Raw genomic sequence first — 23,530 nt, 5'->3', positions numbered from 1 at the left:
GTGCTTTAGGTGGATTAACTTGGTCCTCACAACCCTATGAAATAGATACTATTTTTATGCCACTTAATAGGTGAGCAAATTGAAGCACAGAGAAGGCATGTTGTTAATAAATGGCAGAACTGGAGTTTCAGCCCAGAAAGTTTGACTCAAGTCTCATCCTTAACCATAGTTAGTGTTCTATGTTAGTGTTTCATAATAGGTAAAATACTAAATCATTAGGTCCCTGCTAGATTAGAGTCATGTAACTAAAGAGTAGTATGGGATTGTGCTATAGAAAGTCTTCCTTTGGATGCCTGGCTGGCTCAGTCGTTAAGCATCTGCCTTCAGCTCAGGTCTTGATCCCAGAGTCCTGGGATCAAGTTCTGCATCGGGCCCCCTGCTCAGCGGGGAGCCTGCTTCTCCCTCTGCCTGCCGCTCCCCCTGCTTGTGCTTTCTCTCTCTCTGACAAATAAATAAAATCTTAAAGAAAAAAAAAAGTCTTTTGAGAATAAAGAATATAAGAAGAATAATGCCTAACTTCTAGACTTGTTGAGAAGATTAAAAAACATATTGAAGATGCCTTAAAACAGAACCTGCTACAGAATTAAAACAATAGATTAAGAAGAAAAGTTGAGGGATGCCTGGGTGGCTCAGTCATTAACCGTCTGCCTTCGGCTCAGGTCATGATCTCAGGGTCCTGGGATCGAGCCCCACATCGGGCTCCCTGCTCGGCGGGAAGCCTGCTTCTCCCTCTCCCTCTGCCTGCAGCTCCCCCTGCTTGTGCTTGCTCTCTCTCTGACAAATAAATAAATAAATAAAGTTAAAAAAAAAAAAAAGAAGAAGAAGAAGAAGAAAAGTTGCAAACCCAGAAGAAATGGTTTTCCTAACCTGCCTTGTAGTTTTTTAATGGACTCAGGGATTTTAATGAGGTAGCTCCCATGCATAGCCTTCTTGTCTGTCACCATCCCTTTTCCTTGTCCTATGTACTTATCTAATAACAAGGGTAACATAACCTGACCCTGCATTAATATTTATTTCATGTTTTCCTGCAGGAGGTTGGGAATCTGTATGACATGTTCCATACTCGCAACTCTTTGCACCGCAGAGCTTATCAACACAAAGTTGGCAACATCATTGATACGATGTAAGAAATTCAACTGTTATTTCTCTATAAAATTTTTTATGATGCTTTGTTAGATCATTCTTGGGTCAAGTTGAGATTTCTAGATGAATTCAAGTGAATTTTAAATGAATAAATCTAAAATGGTTCCCTTAATACAACAAAAAACTAGCATAAAGTAAAGGAGGAGAATGAATAAAGGGGATAGATGAAGGGTGGAAGAGTTGGCTTCAACTAGACATGAAGAGGCATGGCTTAGACCTCCCCAGAGCTAGTTGCTTCTGTGCCAGGTATTAGTATCAAGGTGAGAGATAAGATGTGAATAATTGACACTGTAAAACTAATGACAAAAAATTAATTTTAAGGATGAAGATTAATATCTGTCCTCACCCTGTCAGTTATTTGTGGAAAATAGTGAAGCCGATAGGAATTTCACCTCTTCTCCCCAACCCAGTGGGAACCGTAGCAGGAAAGTTGGGCCAAGTACAGAGACAGGTGCAGCCATGCTTCTCTATGAGACTCCAAGACCCATGGAGAGTTCTCAAAAGTAGAGCCTGAATTATTCCATGTCTCTGAAATAGTTTTAAATTGACATGAGCAGACTAGTTAGAATACAGTCACCCATTTGTATGGTTGTTCCTTTGATAAGAAGTTTTTGTTTGTTTTCAGTTCAGAGAGTCAGAGAGATCTAGGTTCAAAGCCTGGTATTGCTTCTTCCTAACTTGGTTAAACGAAAATACTTCATTTCTGCATCTATAAAATGGAGGCTGATTACGTCTATCTTGTTGGAAAGATTAAATAAGATAATCTATCCAAAGCCCTACATAATGCCTGGATCCCAGTGAACATGGTAGCTCACAAATCACCATGTGCTTATTTATGCATTTATGTATGATCCAAAAACAGTTGTCTTTAGAACATCACGTCTCAGGATTTTACTTCTCTGAAGTAGAAAGATTTCTTTAACTTTAAGCATGGCATTAAGCAAATACTCAAATTTTCTCATAAGCATACATTTTTATGAAATGATCTTTAGGATTACAGATGCTTTCCTCAAAGCAGACCCCTACATAGAGATTACAGGTGCTGAAGGAAAAAAGTATCACATTTCTACAGCAATTGATGACATGGAAGCCTTCACTAAGCTAACAGGTAAGAGCCAGAAGGTAACATAGGTGGTCCATCTCAGATAAAGTGTAAGCTGTCCCTGGATTACAGATGGGTTATTTTCCAAACATTCCAATATATTTGGCTTCTCAAGTGATTATATGCTTTTGGAATTGAGCTTTATCTCTGCTTTGTATTAACAATATAACCTTGGTAAAGTTATTTAACCTCTCTCTTAGTTTCCTCATCTATAAAATGGGAGTATTGCTATCTTGCATAGAGTTTTGTTGTAGTATTTAAATGAGGCATAACACCTAGTATCATACTTGGCACATAAGTACCCAATATTTACTATTATTTAAGTTATAATACAGCTGGACTAATAGCAGACTCGCCCTTTTAACATTATTTTTGTTGTAAAACACAGGGAACCAGGAACATTTTGCCACACTAAAGCAGAAACGAAACCTGCAGCTTAGGGTGGGAAGGGAGAGGTGAAGGAGTTGCAGCTGGTTATTTCACATGGGGAAGTGCAGACTGAGCAATAAAGATCAGCAAAGCAAAAGGAGTAGACAAAAAAGTATGTACCAGTTGCAGTTCTTAGTTGCATATCACGAAACTGATTCTGTTTAAGAAGAAAGTTAGAAAGCAGTCACATAGCTTGTAGAATCCATGGAAAGCCTGGAGGTTTTTTTTTTTTTAAGATTTCATTTATTTATTTGAGAGAGAAATAGCAAGCGAGCAAGAGCACAAGCAGGGTGAAGGGCAGAGGGAGAAACAGACTGCCCGCTGAGCAGGGAGTCTGATGTGGGACTCGATCCCAGGACTCTGGGACCATGACCTGAGCCAAAGGCAGATGCCTAACTAACTGAGCCACCCAGGCACTCAAGGCTGGAGATTCTTAAAATGAGCAAAAACAACACAAGCTCAGTGGCCTAAGACAGCCAAGATCACTTTCCATGAGGTTCCTGTGAGTGGTACTACTACTCTTCCATCACTGTTCGATTCTGCAGCACGCTGCCAGAATGAGACCCATACCAGTTCCTCTGAGACTGTCTTTGAAGAACCAGTATTCTTCGTGTCCAACCATTCGCAGATTGATACTTTTGTAGAGCACTAAAAATGAATTGCCAGTAAAATGAAATGGGGGTGGGCAGGACATACAAAATACAAGCCCAAATATTTAGTATTGAGTTTGACAGACTTAACATATATTTCAATAAATATAATCAAAAGAAACAGAAATTTAAATAGGAAAAGTTATATGTATTATTCTTTAAAAATATACGTGTAGGTAATGCAGAGTCCCTATTACACTTGTAACTTTTTAGTCATTTTCTAATCATAAATAAATCAAAAATTAGAAGTGAAAGAGTGATTCCTCATATTAGCTATCTTTGTGTACACTCAGAACATTGTGTATATCAGTATTTAAGGTTTATAATGTAACAAGCGATTTTCCTTCTTAATCTAGATTAGATGACACAGTCCCTCACAGGGGATAATGTGTATCTAAATTGTTTCTGTGTTTTGTTTTAATAACATCATAGTAGATACTAACCTCCCACTGTTGTGTTCATAGGAATGAAAGATGAGGTTATATAATAATTTGAGCAAGTTGGGGCCTATTTTCAACTTTGTTCATAATGAAGCAGATGATGCCGTATTTAAAAAGTCATCTTAAAAAAAAAAAGTTATCTTCGGTCTTCATCAGAAGCCAGTTCTAACAATTTATCCTGTAACATTATATTACATTTCTACTATCTCTTGGTGAAAAGAAATGGATTGGGGATTTTATGCACTTTTGGGTTAACTGACAAACCATAAAGTATACAGTTTAATATGATCTTACCACATGATTATACATAGCTCTTGCTCATCATGAAGGTTCTATAATGCCCAAACTGGCTTTTACCCTGTTCAGTGAGATGAATCCACTGATTATGCACTTGGATATTGTATTAATGTCAAAAACGCCAGACAAAATATTAGGTCACATTTTTGTGCTTTATCTGCCAGAGTATGGGAGAACAAGCATATGGAATTTTCAGCTGTCATCATTTGAGACACGGATAATCTTATCTTTCTTGCATACTATTCGGAGCAGTCCTATAATCCTTGTTGGCCTTAACTACATGACCTGGAAGGAATAAGTCCATGTGGGCCTTTACCATGTTACCTTTGCTGCTTTTCCAAAAGTCAACTTACTTTATCTAGAAGTCTCCAGTTCTTGTTTTTTAATTTTTTAGAATGTCTTTCCACTTACCGGGAAGTGTTGAAAACCTACAACAGTGTTGAAAGAATTTTTCAGTGAACACTTTTACACTCACCCCCTCAATTCTAGCATTTACTGAACTTGCTTTATTACTTATCACTTACCATTCACCCCCTAAATTCTAGCATTTACTGAACTTGCTTTATTACTTATCTATCACTTACCATCCATCTATCCATCTTTTTTTATTTTTTTTATTTTTTTTTATTTTTTTAAAGATTTTATTTATTTGACAGAGAGAGACACAGTGAGAGAGGTTCGGAACACAAGCAAGGGGAGTGGGAGAGGGAGAAGCAGGCCTTCCGCGGAGCAGGGAGTCTGATGCGGGGCTCGATCCCAGGACCCTGAGATCATGACCTGAGCCGAAGGCAGACGTTTAACGGCTGAGCCACCCAGGCGCCCCCCATCTATCCATCTTATTAATCCATCTTAATTTTGATGCATTTTAAAGTTTTTTTTTAATTTTTAAAAAGAGATCATTTATTTTTAGGAAGAGAGAGAGCATGCATGTGCACGCGCATGCATGATGGGGGAGGATCTCCAGCAAACTCCCTGCTGGATGCAGAGCCCAACATGGGGCTTGATCCCAGTACCCTAAGGTCATGACATGAGCCGAAACCAAGAGTCGGACGCTCAACTGACTGAACCGCCCAGGTGCCCCAATTTTGATGTATTTTAAAGTAAATTGCATGGGGCACCTGGGTGGTTCAGTCAGTTAAGCAGCTGCCTTCACCTCAAGTCATGACCCTGGGGTCCTGGGATCAAGCCCTGCATCAGGCTCCCTGCTCTGTGGGGAGCCTGCTTCTCCCTCTGCCTCTGCCTGCCACTCCCCCTGCTTGTGCTCTCTCTCCCTCTGTCAAATAAATAAATAAAATCTTTTTAAAAAAATAAATTGCAGATACCACTACACTTTACCTTAACTCCCTTAGCATGCAGATTAACTAAAGTTCAAAAATTAATTATAGATTTTTTCCTTCTGATATAAAATTCACATGCAATTTGTATAAATGTACAAATCTTACATACATTTGCTAGTGTTTTGACAAATGCAAGATACAGAACTTCATCTTCTCCTTAGAAAGTTCTCTTATGCTTCTTCCCAGTCAATTCCTGCCCCCACCTCACCCCTAGAAACAACTACAACTTGCCAATTCTAGACTTTTTTTAAGTTTATTTATTTTTAGTAATCTCTACACTCAACATGGGGCTCAAACTCATGACGCTGAGATCAAGAGTCGCATGCTCTTCCAATTGAGCCAGCCAGGCGCCCCTGTTCTAGACTTTTATATAAATGGAATCATACAGTGTGTACTCCTCTCTGTAGGGCTCCTTTTTTTTTTTTTTTTAAAGATTTTTTTCCTCTTTTATTTATTTATTTATTTATTTATTTATTTATTTATTTATTTAAGACAGAGAGAATGAGAGAGAGAGAGCACATGAGAGGGGGGAGGGTCAGAGGCAGAAGCAGGCTCCCTGCCGAGCAGGGAGCCCGATGCGGGACTCGATCCAGGGACTCCAGGATCATGACCTGAGCCGAAGGCAGTCGCTTAACCAACTGAGCCACCCAGGCGCCCTGTAGGGCTCCTTTTTACTCAATGTTGAGTATTTGAGATTCATCCAGACTGCACGCATCACTAGTTTATTCCTTTTTATTGCTGAGTAATAGTTCATCATATGAACATAGTTTATCTGTCCTCTCTGCTTCCTAATTTCCTATTTATAAATGTTCCTATAAATATTCCTATAAATGTTTCAGCTTACACAGAAGTTGACTATCTTAAGCATTGCAAATGTTATGACCACTGTCTTAGGTAACCATTTTCTTACATTAGTCTTTATCCCTGAGTATTCCTAGGCTGAGGACCTTACTTCCCTTCCTTCCTCTGCAAGCCCCCTTATCCCAAAATCCCTTAATTAAATAGGAATGATAGAATGTTAAATTTAAAAGGACCTTAGAGATCAGCTACTTAAAACTCCTCAAGGGGGGCACCTGGGTGGCTCGGTTGGTTGGGCGTCTGCCTTCGGCTCGGGTCATGATCTCGGGGTCCTGGGATCGAGCCCCGCATCGGGCTCCCTGCTCAGTGGGAAGCCTGCTTCTCCCTCTCCTGCTCCCTCTGCTTGTGTTCCCTCTCTCGCTGTCTCTCTCTGTCAAATAAATTAAAAAAAAAAAAAAAAAAAACTCCTCAAGGGACATCTGGGTGGCTCAGGCGGTTAAGCGTCTGCCTTCGGCTCAGGTCATTATCCCAGGTTCCTGGGATCGAGTTCCACATCGGGCTCCTTGCTCAGCGGGGAGCCTGCTTCTCCCTCTGCCTGCTGCTCCCCATGCTTGTGTTCTCTCTCTCTCTCTCCCTCTGACAAATAAAATCTTAAAAAGGAAAAAGACCACCTCCTCAAATGAGGAAACAGAGGCCAAGTAAGGGAAAGCAACTTATCCTGATAAATGACAAAGCTAAACTCAAGTCTTCTGGCTCCAAAGTTGAATGTTGCTTACACTATTTTAGAGTGATATATAGTTATTCAGTTTAACATACAAGCAGTGTCCTTAAGTTTCATACATAACTCTTTTCTGAACACAAATATGTGGAACAAATAGAGCTTTCCCACATGGCTAGTGGGAATGCAAATGGTACAGCCCCTTTGAAAAAGTTTAACATTTTCATATAAATATATATTTATCCTATGATCCAGTAATTCCTCTTCTACCTGCTTACCCAACAGAAATGGAAATGTAAGTCTACCTAAAAGCCTGTACCTTATAAGAATAAGGTAAAAGGCATAAGAAATACCATCAGTAAAATTCTGTGGGGTTCAAAGGAAGGAGGAATTACATCTCTAGTTTGGTTGGATTGAAGAAGATTTCACAGTGAGGTGCCTTTTGAGATGAATCTTGGAGATTAGGTAGGCTTTCAAGAATGAGATTTTGGGGCACCTGGCTGGCTCACTCAATGGAGCATGTGACTCTTGATACTGGGGTCATGAGCTCAAGCCCTATGTTGGGCGTAGAGAATACTTTAAAAAAATTAAATTAAAAAAAGAAGTGAGGGACGCCTGGCTGGCTCAGTTGGTAGAGGAGGTGACTCTTGATCTTAGGGCTGTGAGTTCAGGCCCCATGTTGGGTGTAGAGATTACTTAAAAAAAATAAAAAGAAGTGAGATCCTGTGATGGGGGAAGCATTCCATTAATTCACCCAGGAATAGGGTAGCTAAAGGCATGGATTAGAAAAGTGTAGTCTTATTATGTTAAAGTAAAATTGCTGTTTTTCAAACTGTATGTATAATAATATGTAAAGAAATAATAAAAACTATAGATGAAAAGGTGGTTTGTAAAAAGCATCACTGAGAGGATGAGGAATGTGTTAACTGTAGATTGATTAGGGAGGAATGTATACACATCAGTGAGGTGAATGACAAGGCTGTTAATATTTTATTTTGCCAAGAAAAAGCATTTTTTGTAAAACTCATTTTGCAAAATGCAATAATTGATTCAGTCAATGATTACCAATTAATGCTAAGCCATTGGTTGAAAACTTATTGGGATAATCATACAGTCTCAAAATATTACCCTGTGGATTATTTGTTAATTACAAAAGGGAAAATACATTTATAATAGAGAAAGCTGGGATTATTACCTTAACCAACTGATGGAATTTAACAACCAATAATGGTAACATCTCATTATGTGACTCCTGATGCATTGAGCCAGGCACATCCTGTGTTCTTGACAATAGTGTTTAACCTGAATCTAATGGTAAAGAAACAGACAAGTTCAAAGTGTGGGACATTGTCCAAAATGAGTGTCTGAACTTTTCTAAAATGTCAACATCATGAAACAAGTCAGGGGAATTATTTAGTTCTAGATTAAAGGCGACTAAAGAATATGACGACTAATGTCATCCATAATGCTTGATTGGTTTCTCTATCCAGCAACATAAATCCATAAATTGCATTATTTCAACAATTAAGCAAATTCAAATATAGACTGTTATGTTAGATATTTTTATATCAGTCTTTAATTTTTTGGCACTTGATAGTGGTTATGTAGGAGAATGTTCTTGTTCTTGGGAGATACATGCAGAAGTATTTAGTGAAGGGTCTTGATGTCTGTAATTTTCAAATATTTCATCAAAAATTTGTGCGTGTGCAAAAAAATTGTGTGTATACACATACACAGTGTATGCATATGTAGAAAAAAGTTAACAGTTGATGGATTTAGGCAAAAGGTATTTTATTTCGAAATTTTTCAAAATAAAAAGTCGGAGGAATAAAAGAAAAGAAAATTAACTTCTGGGGCGCCTAGCTGACTCAGTAGGGCATGAGACTCTTGGTCACAGGGTTGTAAGTTTAAGCCCCACATTAGGTGTAGAGATTACTTAAAAATAAAATCTTTTTTTTTTTTTTTTTTTAATTTATTTGGGACGCATGGGTGACTCAGTCGGTTAAGTGGCTGCCTTCAGCTCAGGTCATGATCCCAGGGTCCTGGGATCAAATCCCACATTGGGCTCCTTGCTTGTGCTCTTTCTCTCTCTCTCTCTGGCAAATAAAATATTTTTTAAAAAAGAACTTTTAATAAAAACATTTATTTATTTTAGAGAGAGAGAGAGAGAGAATGCAAGTGGGGGTGGGGGGAGGCAGAGGGAGAGAAGCAGACTCCCTGGTAAGTGAAGAGCCCACTGACACTGGGCTCGATCCCATGATCCTGAGATCATTACCTGAGCTGAAACCAAGAGTTGGAGTCGAATGTATAACTGAGCCACCCAGGTGCCCCAAAAATAAAATCTTAAAAAATAAAATATAATCTTAAAAGAAAAAAGAACCAACTTCTGCTTTTATCATGGAATGGAACATTACAAAACTTTTTATTATGAAATTTACAAATTCCATGTACCCATCACTTAGCTGCGACAATTATCAACACAGCAGTTTTGCGTCATCTACTCTATCCAACCACTTCCATAAGATACTACACTATTTTGAAGCAGATCTCAGACATAATTTTACAATTACTTAAATATCATTCTCTTTAAGAAAACAAAACATAACAACAAATTAATACACCCCTATTTCCCATCACCCAGCTGTAAGCCATCAACTCCAGTACAGTCTTGCTTAATCTCTACCCTCTCCCATTCACTAGATTATCGTGAAGCAGATCCAAGACATTGGATGTTCTACTGTGCTTACATTTAAATGTCCACTTGAAATCATTCCAGAAGTACCGTAGTGTATGAGTCTTCTTAAATCTTTTTTTTTTTCATCTTAATCTAACTGAAATTTTATCAAATTGGCAGATAACATTTTTCTGGAGATTTTATATTCTTCTGATCCAAAACTGGATGCAGCACGAGAGATTTTAAGAAAAATCGAATACCGTAATCTATACAAGTATGTGGGTGAGACTAAGCCAAAGGGAAAAACAAAAATTGAAAGGGTAAGTTGTCAAACACCTTTCCAGTAGTGAAAGGTCTCTCTCTTCCATATGTCCTCCAAGAGGAAACCATTAACCCATCATAATACCACAACTCTGTTCTAAGCCCTTTACATTCATTTTTACTTAATCTTCTCATCAATAATGTGTTCTTTGGTCTGTCCTGTAGATGAAGGAACTGAGGCTTGGGAGAGATTAAATAACTTGCCTAGGAAGCACAGTTAGTGAGCCAGTATTCAAAGCCAAGTCTGACTTAGTCCAAACCTTTACTCTCTCATCCCAGAAGTGAGGGGGGCCCCCCAAATTTTGGCTAGATCCAATGGCAAGAAAATGGGGCCTCAAAATACGGTATCTGCATGAGCTTCACGGAGACGCTAAGGACCTGCTGTTCATAATTTCTTCTTTCACACTATATCAGGTTCTCCCAGATGGTGCATGCCAAATATCTATATCTGTTTTCCCCTCTTGCTTGTGGAAGGTTTTTCTCTTTGCCAGAAAATCAGTAACATGAGCCATACTGACAACCACACCCTGCCTCCTAACACCTTCCTCTTATTTTACTAATAGGTCAATGCCACATTTTTTTTTTTTTTTTTTTTAAAGTGTGTTTTGAAGAACAGCAATTCTTTTTTTTTTTTTTTTTTTTTTTTAAGATTTTATTTATTTATTTGAGAGAGAGAATGAGAGAGAGCACATGAGACGGGGGGAGGGTCAGAGGGAGAAGCAGACTCCCCGCCGAGCAGGGAGCCCGATGCGGGACTCGATCCAGGGACTCCAGGATCATGACCTGAGCCGAAGGCAGTCGCTTAACCAACTGAGCCACTCAGGCGCCCCACATTTTTTTTTTTAAACATGAAAATTTTGTTAAGAGAATCACTCTATTGTGGTTTGTTTGAAGGATGGCAGAAGCAGAAGCCACGTATTTGTTAGGGCTATCTCTACTCACTTTTCCTAGTAAAATGCCATTTTCAGAGAGGGAACCTTTTGTGGCATAAACACTTAATGATGAAAAACTGGGGTGCTAACATGAGGAGTCTTATCTTTTCTAGGAAGACTATAAACGCCTTCCAGAGGAAATTGCCAGTGCTAAACCTAGTGACGTATTGCTGGAAGCTGAACTGAAGGCTGAAGATTTAATAGTGGATGTAAGTAGTTAGCCCGATAATATACTGAGAAATTTTTTTAAGATTAAAGCCTCCCCCGTTCCATTATAAAAGTAGTACATGTTCATTAAAGAAAATTTGGAAAATACAGAAAAATAGAAGGAAAAGAATCACCTGTGATCTCAAAGAATCAAAATTAGCCAGTTTTAAAATTTTCTTTGACATTGATACTTTTAATGTAATCGTGATCATGTGGTTAGCAGAACATTGCATATATTGATTTTTGAATGTTTTTTTGATCACAAAAGTAATCTATGCCAATTATTTTTTAAAACTGTCCATGCATACAAAGGAGAAAGACTTTTTAGCTCCTTCATAGAGACTGTAGTGTCTTGTATCCTAACAAGACTATCAAATAGCTTCTTCACATTTTCTTTTGTTTCTTATAGGAACTGCTTTTCAGAGTTCTACTCCTCTGAAATCTTGAGACAGCGTTGCCCATGAATTTTTTTCAATAAGCCTCTCATTTGCTGTTTTCTTGTTGATGCATCTTTGGTGAAGGGTGATCTCTCCATAACCATTCTTTACCAAGGGATGCAACAAGTGAATTGTCCTTGGACCCAGTCTAGTCACTTGGCTGAGGGTTGAAGTGCCTCACACCTGCAGATCAGGCTACGGTTTCCTGTTTCTTTAGATGAAATTACACCAGAATAAAGGGATTTTCTGAATTTCTGAGTTTCTGAGATTCTGAAAGAACTTACTCTCCCGAATGTTTTCCCTGGGCTGTCACATGTCCTCCCTTGCCCTCAGTGCTTTACTTGAGGGTCTGCATTGCCCTCAATTCAGTGCACTATCCTAGTCAATCCCTGACCTCCCATCTGGTTTTTCTCTCAAAGTGCAATCTGCTAATGAATATAGGATCAGAAGTACCTGAAGAGACATAGGAGAAGACAGCACACACATGATTAAGCTTGCTTTAACCTAAAGGCAAATTGATGGAGCAATGAAAGATTTTTTTGACTATCAGACATGTCAGAACAAAAAATTCTATAAGATTTTGTTATGATAAAGGTATGTGAAAATGGGAATGTAAATTGATACAGGAGACCACATTAGAGTCGATGTTAACCAACCCAGCAATTTCATTCTAGGTATTTGTTGTAAGGAGATGATCAGTCTTGAAAAAAGAACGAAAAACAAAAAACAAGCACAAATCTATATATTGTGGCATTATTATAGTGTAAAATAAGGGGGGGAAGGATATATCTCTCAGTAGGAAATATAGTGGAATAATGCAAACATTAAAAGTTGTTTTTAACATGAAAAGATATTTATAACTAAAAAAGCAATACATTCAGAATGATTTTATTTTTGTTTCTTTAAATGTATATACACTGTGTATAGTGAGCACCCTGAAAAAAATTCTGAATGTATTGGTAAAACGTTAACATTGTTTCTGCCTGGGTGATGGAGTTGCAGGTACTTTTTTTTTTTTAGAGTGAGTATGGTAGAAGAGTTTCATAATCAGAAAAAGATGGGTGAAGATGGGGTTAAGATGGGTAAAACCCTTTTGTATTCTGAGAAAGCAATTTGCTAATTAAATGTCTTATTATGTATTAGCCTCTCAATTTTAGTTTGACAGTGTAATGTATTTATGTGGTACATTTTACTATATGTGCCTCCTTTTAAGAGTGTGTGTAGTAACTTTTATGATTACTTAATGGGCTATAAAACTTAATTTTGCTATTTAGAATGAAAGATTCATAGTTGTTGATCTGTAGCTACATTTTGCTCTTGAGTCCTTCCTTGGTTAAGAATGGGAACTCCAGGGTGCCTGGGTGGCTCAGATGGTTAAGCGTCTGCCTTCGGCTCAGGTCATGATCCCAGGGTCCTGGGATCGAGTTCCGCGTTGGGCTCCCTGCTCCTTGGGAGCCTGCTTCTCCCTCTGCCTCTCTCTCTCTCTCATGAATAAAAAAATAAAATCTTAAAAAAAAAAAAAAAAAGAATGGGAACTCCAACTATTACAGTATTGCCCTTCTAGAAAAATAACCGTTTTATCAAATCTGCTTTAAGGAGGAATTTCTAGTTATATATGTTTTGGAGAAAATAGGTATTGCCTTTTTTTTTTTTTTTTTTAAAGATTTTATTTATTTGACAGAGAGAGACACAGCGAGAGAGGGAACACAAGCAGGGGGAGTGGGAGAGGGAGAAGCAGGCTTCCCGCGGAGCAGGGAAACCCATGCGGTGCTCGATCCCAGGACCCTGGGATCATGACCTGAGCCGAAGGCAGACGCTTAACGACTGAGCCCCCCAGGCGCCCCAATAGGTATTGCCTTTTATTTCTAGCCTAAACCAAGGAAATAAATACCAAAGAGCTGGTGGCACTCCTGAACATGGCTGGAAATTTGGTTAGTGTTCATACCTTACCATAATGTGTAGCAGTATCAAGGCTCCATTGGGTCCCTCCCCACAGGCAACAGACCCAAGAGAGAAGCCTAGGCTGGCGCCAGCCCTGGGTTCCTGGGGAGACCGAGCCGTTGCTCCCTCCCAGGTAAAGGCGTGCAGAACACTCCTGCAGCTCTCAAAGCCAGTAGCACACACCCCTGGTCTGACTTCGGGGCCAGAGCTGAACCTCAGTGTCTTCTTTTCTCTCACAAGGTACTGGCAGGTACCTCACAGACCATTTTTGTTCATTTGTTGTCTTCAGGAACCAGTCACAGGACAAACTCCTCTTATCGTCTGTTCTTTTCTGTACCATCATCACCCCGTTACTCTAGTTTTTCCCCCTCTTATTTCCAGACCCACCCTTTCTCCCAGTCCTGTCCATGGAGCCCTTCCACACCATAATTAACATGCTTCCCTGGATCCTCAGCCTCTTTGTTGACTCTCTTTTTTGCTCTTGCTGCATCCTGGCTGTTCCCTGAGAACCTGATGCTTCTGCAGCCCCTTCGGGAAAAGCGTGTTCCTCAGGGTCAGGAGGCCTTCCTGTTCATCAGTCCTCTTGTTCCCTAGTATCACTTCGAGACCCTATGCAAGATCCCTGTTCCTCTGAGACCGGCATCTCCCAACCTGCTGTCCTCTTAACTGAAGATTTTGGGCTGGTTTAGAGCTTTTCTCCCTGTTCCAGTTCCTGCAGTGGTCCTTGGTGGCTTCATAGTCCACAAGGCTGGCCAATTCTGACTGATCTCTTCATCCTTATCCTCGGTGACCTTACCCACTCTACCTCGGCCAACACTCAGCAAATTACATTCTGAACCATACCGATATTTGAAAATACCTTTCCTCTAAAAATCACTGATTTTTAAGCATCCTGTCTGTCCCAAAACCCCTTTTACCTTATGTGCTTGTTCCTTGCTCTTCAGGACCTCTAGTTTATTGTCTCCTCACTTTCTTCCAGCTTGTCAATGAACAATCTCTATTTCTCTCCCAATCTTAGATTCTGTGATGGATTCAGTCAATTTCCACAATTACCCTCTACTCCCTTCCTTTCTTTGCATCTACCCAGCAAAAGGCTGAATGGCAGTTCATAGTCCCCAATCTTCGTTGGGCCCTCTGGACTTCTGGTAGGCTTAGTGCAATTCTCCCAGTCTCCATGACTATTCCAAACCATCTCCACTCTTCTCAGACCTCCAGCCCTGTTCCCTGCCCACAACTGTATTCACTGGGACTAACCCCACTTTGGCCCTTATTTCAGAGATAAAATATAGGCCATTAGATAGGAACATTCTCAACCTACACACACCGAATAAACCTCCATCTGCAGCTGTGTTCAGCCTTCCCTCTGGTAGTGGGAAAATGTCTCTCTTCTTATCAAAGGCTAAGAGTAATCCTTTTACTTGTGTTCTAGACCAGGGCTGTCTGGTAGAACTTTCTGTGATGCTGGAAATGTTCTGTGTAATTGTGCTGTCCATTTTGGTAGCCACTAGCTACACACGGCTGTTAAGCACCTGAAATGTCACTACTGCAACTGAGTAAATTTTTTATTGTATTTAATGTTAATAACTTTAAAATTAAAAAGCCCCATGTGGTTAGTGGCTACAACATTGAGTAATACACCATAGAGCCATTCATCTTAGCGTTTCTGTGGAGCCCAGGATCCATTCTGTCCTCTCTTTCTGACTTCCCCATCAGCAGTTAAACAGACTTTCATCTCAGGAAAGCAGCAAACATCGTACTCTTCACTTCTCTTAAACAGACTTTCATCTCAGGAAAGCAGCAAACATTGTACTCTTCACTTCTCTCCTCTTCTTTAGGGTCCAGTTCATTGAAAAGTTGCCCCCCTGCAACTCCCTTACCTTTCCCAGGTACTGTGTTCCTCTCCACATTCTTCTCTCTTGCATCTTTCAACAGTCAAGCTTCTAAGAGTTGTCTTCTCTTTTATTATTTCTCATTTACCCCTGAACCTTTTGTCTGTCGCCATCACCATACAAGAACTATTCTTCCAAGTTCAGTGTTACTTAACCCAGTGGACCATGGTAGCCCTGTGCCTCAGAGCTGTTTCTTCTGCCTGGAATTCGTTTCCTTCCCACATAGACAGACCTGGCTAATTCCTGTTCACTTTCCCAGGAAAACATGCCCAGTCATTTACAGGGAGCCCCAGACTACTAGGCTCCCCAGTTCCAAAGTTTCACAGCACCCTTTGCTTCTCCTTGGTAGCTCTTAGAACAAATGTAGTTAGATCGTTACTTTTATAATTATTTGTTCAACCTCAGTCTAGGCCACACATGCTGTGGGTGCTGGGATTGTATCAAGTTTCCTTGTACCTACAGGACCTGTCACAGTGGCTGTCACATAGGCGGAGACTTTACACCTTACTTATGTTGAAAGCAAATAACCTCCCCCACCCCATCCAGATTTCAAGACCAAACCTATGGCACATGCAACAGAGTTATTTTCATGCTACTATGAGCTACTATTCCTGAACCTCCAGAGAGCTCTGCTCCATTTCTTGTGATGCTCCTACAACCCTGAATTCAATTCTCACTATTATGTGAGTGATCACTAATTTATTGCTTTTATTAAGGTTATCAACATGGATTATGGAATGGAAGACAAGAATCCTATTGATCATGTTCGCTTCTATTGTAAGAGTGACCTCAGCAAAGCAGTCATGATAACTAAAGATCAGGTAACTACTTAGGTAAAACAAATAGACTGTAGTGGCATTTCGCAAATCTATGATAAATCTGCGTTTGTTTTTTTTAAAGATTTTATTTATTTATTTGACAGAGAGAGACACAGTGAAAGAGGGAACACAAGCAGAGGGAGTGGGAGAGGGAGAAGCAGGCTTCCTGCTGAGCAGGGTGCCCGATGCGGGGCTCGATCCCAGGACCCCGGGATCATGACCTGAGCTGAAGGCAGACACTTAACGACTGAGCCACCCAGGCGCCCTGATAAATCTGCGTTTTACATGCAGATTAGGTCTTAAAGTCAATGTGTATAGTAAAATTTAAAAAAAAAAGAATTATTTTTTTTTTTTAAGATTTTATTTATTTCTTTGACAGAGAGAGACACAGTGAGAGAGGGAACGCAAGCAGGGAGAGTGGGAGAGGGAAAAGCAGGCCTCCCACGGAGCAGGAAGCCCGATGTGGGGCTCGATCCCAGGACCCTAGGATCATGACCAAAGGAAGACGCTTAACGACTGAGCCACCCAGGCGCCCCAAAAAAGAATTATTTTTAAAATTAAAGTATATCTGGGGGCGCCTGGGTGGCTCAGTCGGTTGAGCATCCGACTCTTGGTTTCGGCTCAGGTCATGGTCTTGGAGTCATGAGATCAAACCCCGCATTGGGCTCCATGCTCAGTTCAGAGTCTGCTTGAATTTCTCTGCCTCTCCTCTTTGTCCTTCCTCCCGCTCACATGTGCTCTCTCTCTCAAATAAATGAATAAATAAAATCTTTAAAAAATTGGGGTCCCTGGGTGGCTCAGTCGGATAAGTGTCTGCCTTCTGCTCAGTTCATGATCCCACAGGCGTGGGATCAAGCCCCATGTCAGGTTCCCTGCTAGTGGGGAGTCTGCTTCTCCTTCTCTCTCTGCCCCTCCCCCCCCCGCTTGTGTACTCGCTCGCTCTCAAATAAAATCTTAAAAAGTCTTAAAAAACTTAAATATATCTGATTTTTACGTAGACTAGACCATCTTAGCAGCCAGTTTTTCCTATTTGCTGAACATAGATGAAAGCACTGTTTTTGGTTTAGAGACTAGGTTATAAATCTGATGGGAAAAGTAGTGTTGTATGGTTGAAGTCATGAAAGTTAAATGTGCTTATTTGCACACTATCTTTCAGTGAGAGTCTGGTCTACATATAATTACATGATACAAACTTTTAGTATTTTATTGACATAAAATTGTGGGGCATTTTGCAGTATGACAACTACCTTGAATTCTTTTCTTTGGATGATAATTGGGATATAACAGCAAAACAGTGTGGTGTTTTTAAATAACATCAGAAATGGAGCTGGGACACCTGGGTGGTTCAGTCAGTTAAGCATCTGACTTCAGCTCAGGTCATGATCCCAGGTTCCTGGGATCGTGCCCCATGTTGGGCTCTGTGCTCAGCGGGGAGTCTGCTTGTCCTCTCCCTGCTCTCTCACATTCTCTCTCAAATAAGATCTCAAAAAAAAAAAAAAATAGAATGGAGCTTAGGAACAGCTAACCTCTCTTCAATGTATGAACTCAAGATGACGGTGAAATCTTTTCTTCTTTGAAAAGGTTTCAGAGCTTTTGCCAGAGAGATTTGAAGAGCAGCTAATTCGCGTATACTGCAAGAAGACTGATGCAAAGACCTTGTTTGTTGCCCAACAACATTTTGTTCATTGGTGCTTAATCAGAGACTTCACCAAGCCTCAGGTGGGTGGTTTATTATTCACATGATTTGCACAATTTTTTATTTCTACGTAAAAACTAAGAGAGATCTTTACTTCCCTCTGAAGAATTCTCATTTAAATTATAGTCACTAGATTATGGTTTTGGAAAAAAAAGTTTTTCCAGTTTAAGCTTTCCTTTTAAAATGTCTGACTCTATGTCGACTAGTGATTTCTTCCTACACCAATTTTGAGTGGGTACTCTGTTTATCATTATTATCCTAATACTAAAAGTTCAAAATGATGAACATGTGATAGTACTTTATAATGTTCTCACCAGTTGTCTGCACTCCTCCCAGTTACCTGGGAAATGAGTCATAGTGTCCTCATCTTTCCGAGAAGGTTACCAAAGCTGAGTAAATTATTTAAGGCTACATACAAGTTGATAATAAGTTTTCTAACTTATTATTTCAAATTCAGCATTCCCAAAACTGTAAACTATTTAAATTGTCTGGAATAAGACAATGGAGAAGAAGAGGAGCCAAGCTGTAGCTGACAATCCTATAGCGATGTTGTTAAAGTTGTCCCTTACTGACCTGGACATGGCAGGTGCCTGGCACAGAGAAAGTGGCCAGTCAATTATTTGTTGAGTGTCTGAGTGAAATATTTGGCAGGCAGGTGGGAAGCTACGTTCTACTTCCTAGCCCAGTACGCTCTCCCACAACACCGGATCTGCCTTCCCCCACCCCCACGCATTGGGTGCTGAAGGAAACAAAATGAAGGAGCAACCCGGTAGTTGATACTTTATCAAGTGCCGGAAGGAGTGATACAGATGAGTTCTGTTAGGATTCTAAGAGTTGAGAGCTGTCAGGAAAGCCTTCTGAAGGAGAAGCGATTCTGCTGGGTCCAGAAGGCTGGATTATGTTTGAATGAGTAGCAGGGAGAAAAGGTGGATGTAGTTGCTAGAGGAGTAACCCAGTGGCATGAAACTGGAACAAGTGGAGTGTGTTTGGGGACCGTGAGGAGACCAGCTATGTGGACTCAAGAATCCCTACTGTTGAGTGGTGAGAGGTTGAATGGGAAGAATAGACTAGATTATGGAGAGCCTTGCATAATCAGCTAAGAAAGAAGACTTCTTCTTTTTTTTTTTTTTTTTTTTTTTTTTTTTTTTTAAAGATTTTATTTATTTATTTGAGAGAGAGAGTGAGAGAGAGAAAGAGCACAAGAGGGGGGAGCGGGAGAGGGAGAAGCAGACTCCCTGCCGAGCAGGTAGCCCGATGCGGGACTCGATCCCGGGACCCCAGGATCATGACCTGAGCCGAAGGCAGTCGCTTAACCAACTGAGCCACCCAGGCGCCCGAAAGAAGACTTCTTATGAACAGTGGGGAGGGAACCACTGAGAGATTTCAAGAGTTTCCTTAGGTGCTGCCATCATTACTTCCTTCTGCATTTGTTATCTCCAACTAGAATGAGACCCATGGGAATGAGGAAGTGCTGTAGCTCCTAAGGAAACTAAACCTCTGATTAAGAAAGAAAACTAGCAGCAGATGGATTGGAACTTGGAGAGACTGGAATTAGACAAGAGGCTGTTGAAGTTCAGCCATCTGAATAACTACTTTAAAATGAAGATACATTCACTCATTGAATGAGGGTTTTTGCCAGGTCCTATGTTAGGTACCAGAGATGGAACAGTACCTAAGACAGACATAGTTCCCACAGTCTTGTTGGGGCAACAAGTAAATAACAATTGTGGTGGTGTGGTAAGTGCTTTGGGGTAGGGTGCACAGAGTCTTAGTGGAGCCAAAAGGAGAAGGATTTAAGCCATAGCTTGGTTGGTTGGGAAAGGCTTATTTTAAGAAGGACTTAGAAGCTGAGACTTGAAGGATGGATGAGAAGGAGTCAGCTGGGTAAAGTCGATGGAGTGGGGGAAGGCCAGAAGATGGGCAAGAACATGGTGCCTTTAGGGGAGGGGTCCAGGGGATTTTGCATAGTCCTGTAGGCCAAGAGCAATGGAAGCCATTAAAGTGTTTTAAGCAGGAGAGTGACATTCAAGTTCATATTTACAAAATTCACTAGAGTTGAAATTAGAATGGGTAGAAATAAGGATGCTTGATAGAAATAGAGATGAGTTTAAAGGCAAATAATGTTGACTTTGAGCCAGAAGGGTCTTCCAAATAGGAATATCATTTACTGTAGGGGGGGACTAGGCAAGAGAGGAGCAGGGATCCAGTGAAGTCCCTCTTTTCCTGGAAAAACAGACAGAGGGGCACCTGGGTGGTGCAGTCAGTTAAATATCTGACTCTTGATTTTGGCTCAGATCATGATCTCAGGGTCATGAGATTGAGCCCCATGTTGGGCTCTGCGCTCAGTGTGGAGCCTGCTTAAGATTCTGTCTCTCCCTCTGCCCCTCCCCACCCCTCTCTCCCTAAAAAAAAATAAAATAATATAAAAAAATAAAAGCAATTGGTATTTTCAAAAAAAGAAAGACAGAGTTTGTGTTTTGTGAAAAGTGTATGAAGGCAGAGGAGTCAGAACTCTGTGGTGTCCTGCCTCTGGCCATCTTTGAGAAGAATAGGTCCGATAGCGTTTCCTACAGAGGCTCTTACCTGCTCAGGACTGTGGTGTTTCTAATTTGGCCCAAGCACAGGGCATATATGTAATTTAGGGTTTCCCAAGAATAAGTATGTCTAGAAGCAATCTATCTGCAAGACAACGATAGGTGCACATGAGGATTTCACTCAAAGTTATGAAAACTGGCTTTTCTTTGTTCCTGGTTTTTCTTTTCTTGACAGGATGGTGACGTTGTAGCCCCTCTTATAACACCTCGAAAAATGGAGTGGAATAACGCAAATTCAGCCCAGAGCCCAGATCGCTTCCAGAAAGAGTCCAAATCTAGACAGCGGCTTTTTCCGGATGACTCAGTGTGAATGTTTGCAACCAGTTGTTTATATAAAGCCTTCTTCCCTGTCCCCCAGCAGTATTAACTAACGTAGGGAATTTGGTCGTGGAGTTCTACAAATTTAGTGATAACTAGTGCTTTTTATATTTTGAATGTACACACATGCTGAAGCTAAGTAATTTTTATCCAAAGAAACAAAAAGGTATTAGGCAAATCTTGCTATACATGCTACAGAAAGTGTTACCTTGTCTATTTTAACTGTAACTAAAGTCTTTCTCTAGTAGTCTTATTTTCTTAGAATAACAAAAAAAAAAATTTAGGTACTCTGAACTCTTACGACATATGATTGTTCTTTTAAAAAAAAATGTTTAGAAATGAGAGAAGGTGCACATAGGAATTTGAAGTTGGGACTATCGTAAACAGCCATGGTTAAGAACGAAACAAAATCCTAGCCCCTTGAGGGAGGTACCCATCACCTCGAATTTGAGGACAATTCTTCTTAAGTGATCTGAATGTTCGTGAGAGACCTTCCCTCACCCTTTTAGCCAGGTTGGACTAAACAGTAGGAAATGAGGGCCGGGAGTTAGCTCCAACTCCTGAGTGAGAGGCATGATTAATTTTTTGAAAAGGTCCGAGTGCTCTGGCCTTCTCTGGAGTGGGACATAAAACTGCCTCTGGGGAGGCTGTTCTCTGGGTCAGTTGCAGCCCCAGACCTGGGCAGTTTCTTACTCCTGAATACTCATTGTCCATGTCCCAAGGTCTTTTTCACTATCACTACTCAGCCTGGAGAAGGCTCTCCTCCGACCTTCTGTCTGAATTTCCCTTGTAAGCTGATCAGGGTCACAGAAGCCATTCTTGGGGCTGGGGCTACTCAGAGCTGGGACTTTGTTTTTGCTGGTTCAGTGAGCATTTATGGGTTTCAGAGCAAAGACTGAGCTGCCTGGGATGAAATGAGTGATTATCCTGAGAATTCCAAGTTCCGCTCCGTGGCCCAGTATTCCCCATGCTTGTTCTTTACCTCCTGCAGTGGAGTAGGCACCACTGTGGTTGAGCAATTCTGTGCAGAGGGCCCCCACCCCCACCTCCATATACACACAATTGCCAGTTCTACAGACCTTCACCAAGAATAAAGTCTGGAGTTAGAGCCAAAGCTGGTGGTAGCCAGAGGGTCCTGTAGATGCAGGGCAGTGGGGAATGGGAGTCCTAAGCCCTTAACATCTTATGCTTTGACACTCCCTTACAAAAGCCTCCATGGCAGGCCGGGATTGGGGAGCCAGGCCTGGCTCCAGGCAAGAGCAAGTGGGAGGAAGGAAGGAACTCAGACTATAGGCAGCAGATTATCCACAGTCTTAGGAATGCTGCCACCTTCTACTGTGTAATCAAGTTCTGTTCTGTTGACACTAGGCTGAAAAGTATTAGAGATACCTGCCATTCTGTATAACCACCACCACCCTCCTCCATCCCCCAGTAGATGATCAAGAGTTGACCCTAATTCATAGGAGAATAATTAAAACCCTCCCCACTTCCACCATAATGCTGTGTGGGTGAGGATGTGTCCACATGTGGGCTCCTAGAAGCACAAGTGAAGTCAGCCATGGGACTGGGTCATATCTGTGTTGGCCGAGGTACCTCTGAAACATTCAGTGGGGAGAACTGTGGGGCTCAGACTTAGTGTATCCAGACTCAAGGTCAAGAATGTAATGTTCTTCTGCTAAGATTGTTTTCTTTCTGCAACTCCTATCTTTAAATCATTGTGGTTTACTCTGGAATTTTATGGTTTCAATATTGTATCATTGTGCTATCTGAGAAATAACTTGAATCAACTTTGTTTGCACCCTTTACATATAAGTCAGCTGCACTTTATGCTCTTTGCAACTGTTTTAATTATCAGAACCGTGTGCCATTTACAAGGTTAAAATTTTCTTAACAAACACTTTCACTATTTGTATAAAAACTGAGATTTTAACAACCTCTAGAGTTACTGAACTGTTATCACCTTGAGAATGTAAGAACTATGAGTTTAAATGATTTGTTACTTCGCTTGGGTGAGGAAAATAGCTGCAATAAAGCTTCATGAATGTATCTCCATCTTGAAACCAAAGGTGTTTTCCTTAATGATGTCCTCTCACACATGTGTGCCCAGTCTGCACCCTGTTCTGCAAATGAAATGTGTCTAGGAATCTACCCAGATGCATCTGACTATGTCAACGCTATGTTTGGTTTGCAAGAGAGGGGATGATATTTAACAGGACTTATGTTATTTGGTTTTCTGACAGGAGGCGGGCATTGTCATGGGACGGGATATGGATGTCTCTTCATTTCCTGAGCTCTTGTGTCAGGAAACATATCTTTCCTCCTTTTTAACCTGCCCTAGGTTCCCATCTACAGAGATTCAACTTCTTTATCCAAATAGGCATATTGTTCATTTGCTGCTTTCATATCTTCCTTGTGAAATTAGAGATTTGCAAGCACCCCGTATGCTGGTGGCCGACAGGAAGCCCTCAGTGTTCTAGAAAAAGATGCTACCAGAGTCTTTATTAGTTTCACTAGTTGAGCCCAGGTGTCTGTGGTTTGACAGTATGAAGTTAAAATGATTTCTAAAACATCCAGAATAGAATATATATATCTCCATGGAAAACTCTCTAGAAGGGTGTATATGAAAATGAAAATGTTAGTGTTTTGGGGGAGTGGTTGAATTTTAGGCAACTTTAAAATTTTTTAAAGTCTTCTGTTTTTTCTACAGTCAACATGTTTTAGTTGTATAATTTCTAAAAAGAAATTTCAGGGGGGGGGCGCCTGGCTGGCTCAGTTGGTGGAGCACGGGA

At 40.6% G+C, this 23,530-nt stretch overlaps 1 protein-coding gene across 1 annotated transcript in view; it reads left to right on the top strand.

The window, feature by feature from the left end:
• Positions 1-22,787, top strand: part of SAMHD1 (SAM and HD domain containing deoxynucleoside triphosphate triphosphohydrolase 1) — a 56,211-nt gene extending 33,424 nt beyond the window's left edge. Inside the window, exons 10-16 of the mRNA XM_064573139.1 lie at positions 1,032-1,123; positions 2,136-2,251; positions 9,769-9,908; positions 10,955-11,050; positions 16,032-16,136; positions 17,715-17,852; positions 20,599-22,787. Coding sequence (XP_064429209.1) covers positions 1,032-1,123; positions 2,136-2,251; positions 9,769-9,908; positions 10,955-11,050; positions 16,032-16,136; positions 17,715-17,852; positions 20,599-20,733 — 822 coding nt within the window. The 3' untranslated portion in view covers positions 20,734-22,787. The remainder of the gene's footprint in view (positions 1-1,031; positions 1,124-2,135; positions 2,252-9,768; positions 9,909-10,954; positions 11,051-16,031; positions 16,137-17,714; positions 17,853-20,598) is intronic.
• The last annotated feature ends 743 nt before the right edge of the window (positions 22,788-23,530 follow it).

This window comes from Mirounga angustirostris, unplaced genomic scaffold (genome assembly GCF_029215605.1).
Source record: "Mirounga angustirostris isolate CCGP_5_RB_7025 unplaced genomic scaffold, mMirAng1.0.hap1 SCAF_10, whole genome shotgun sequence".
Taxonomy (NCBI): Eukaryota; Metazoa; Chordata; class Mammalia; order Carnivora; family Phocidae; genus Mirounga; species Mirounga angustirostris.
Note: the sequence above shows the minus strand (reverse complement) of the source record. Positions and strands in the feature narration are given on the sequence as shown.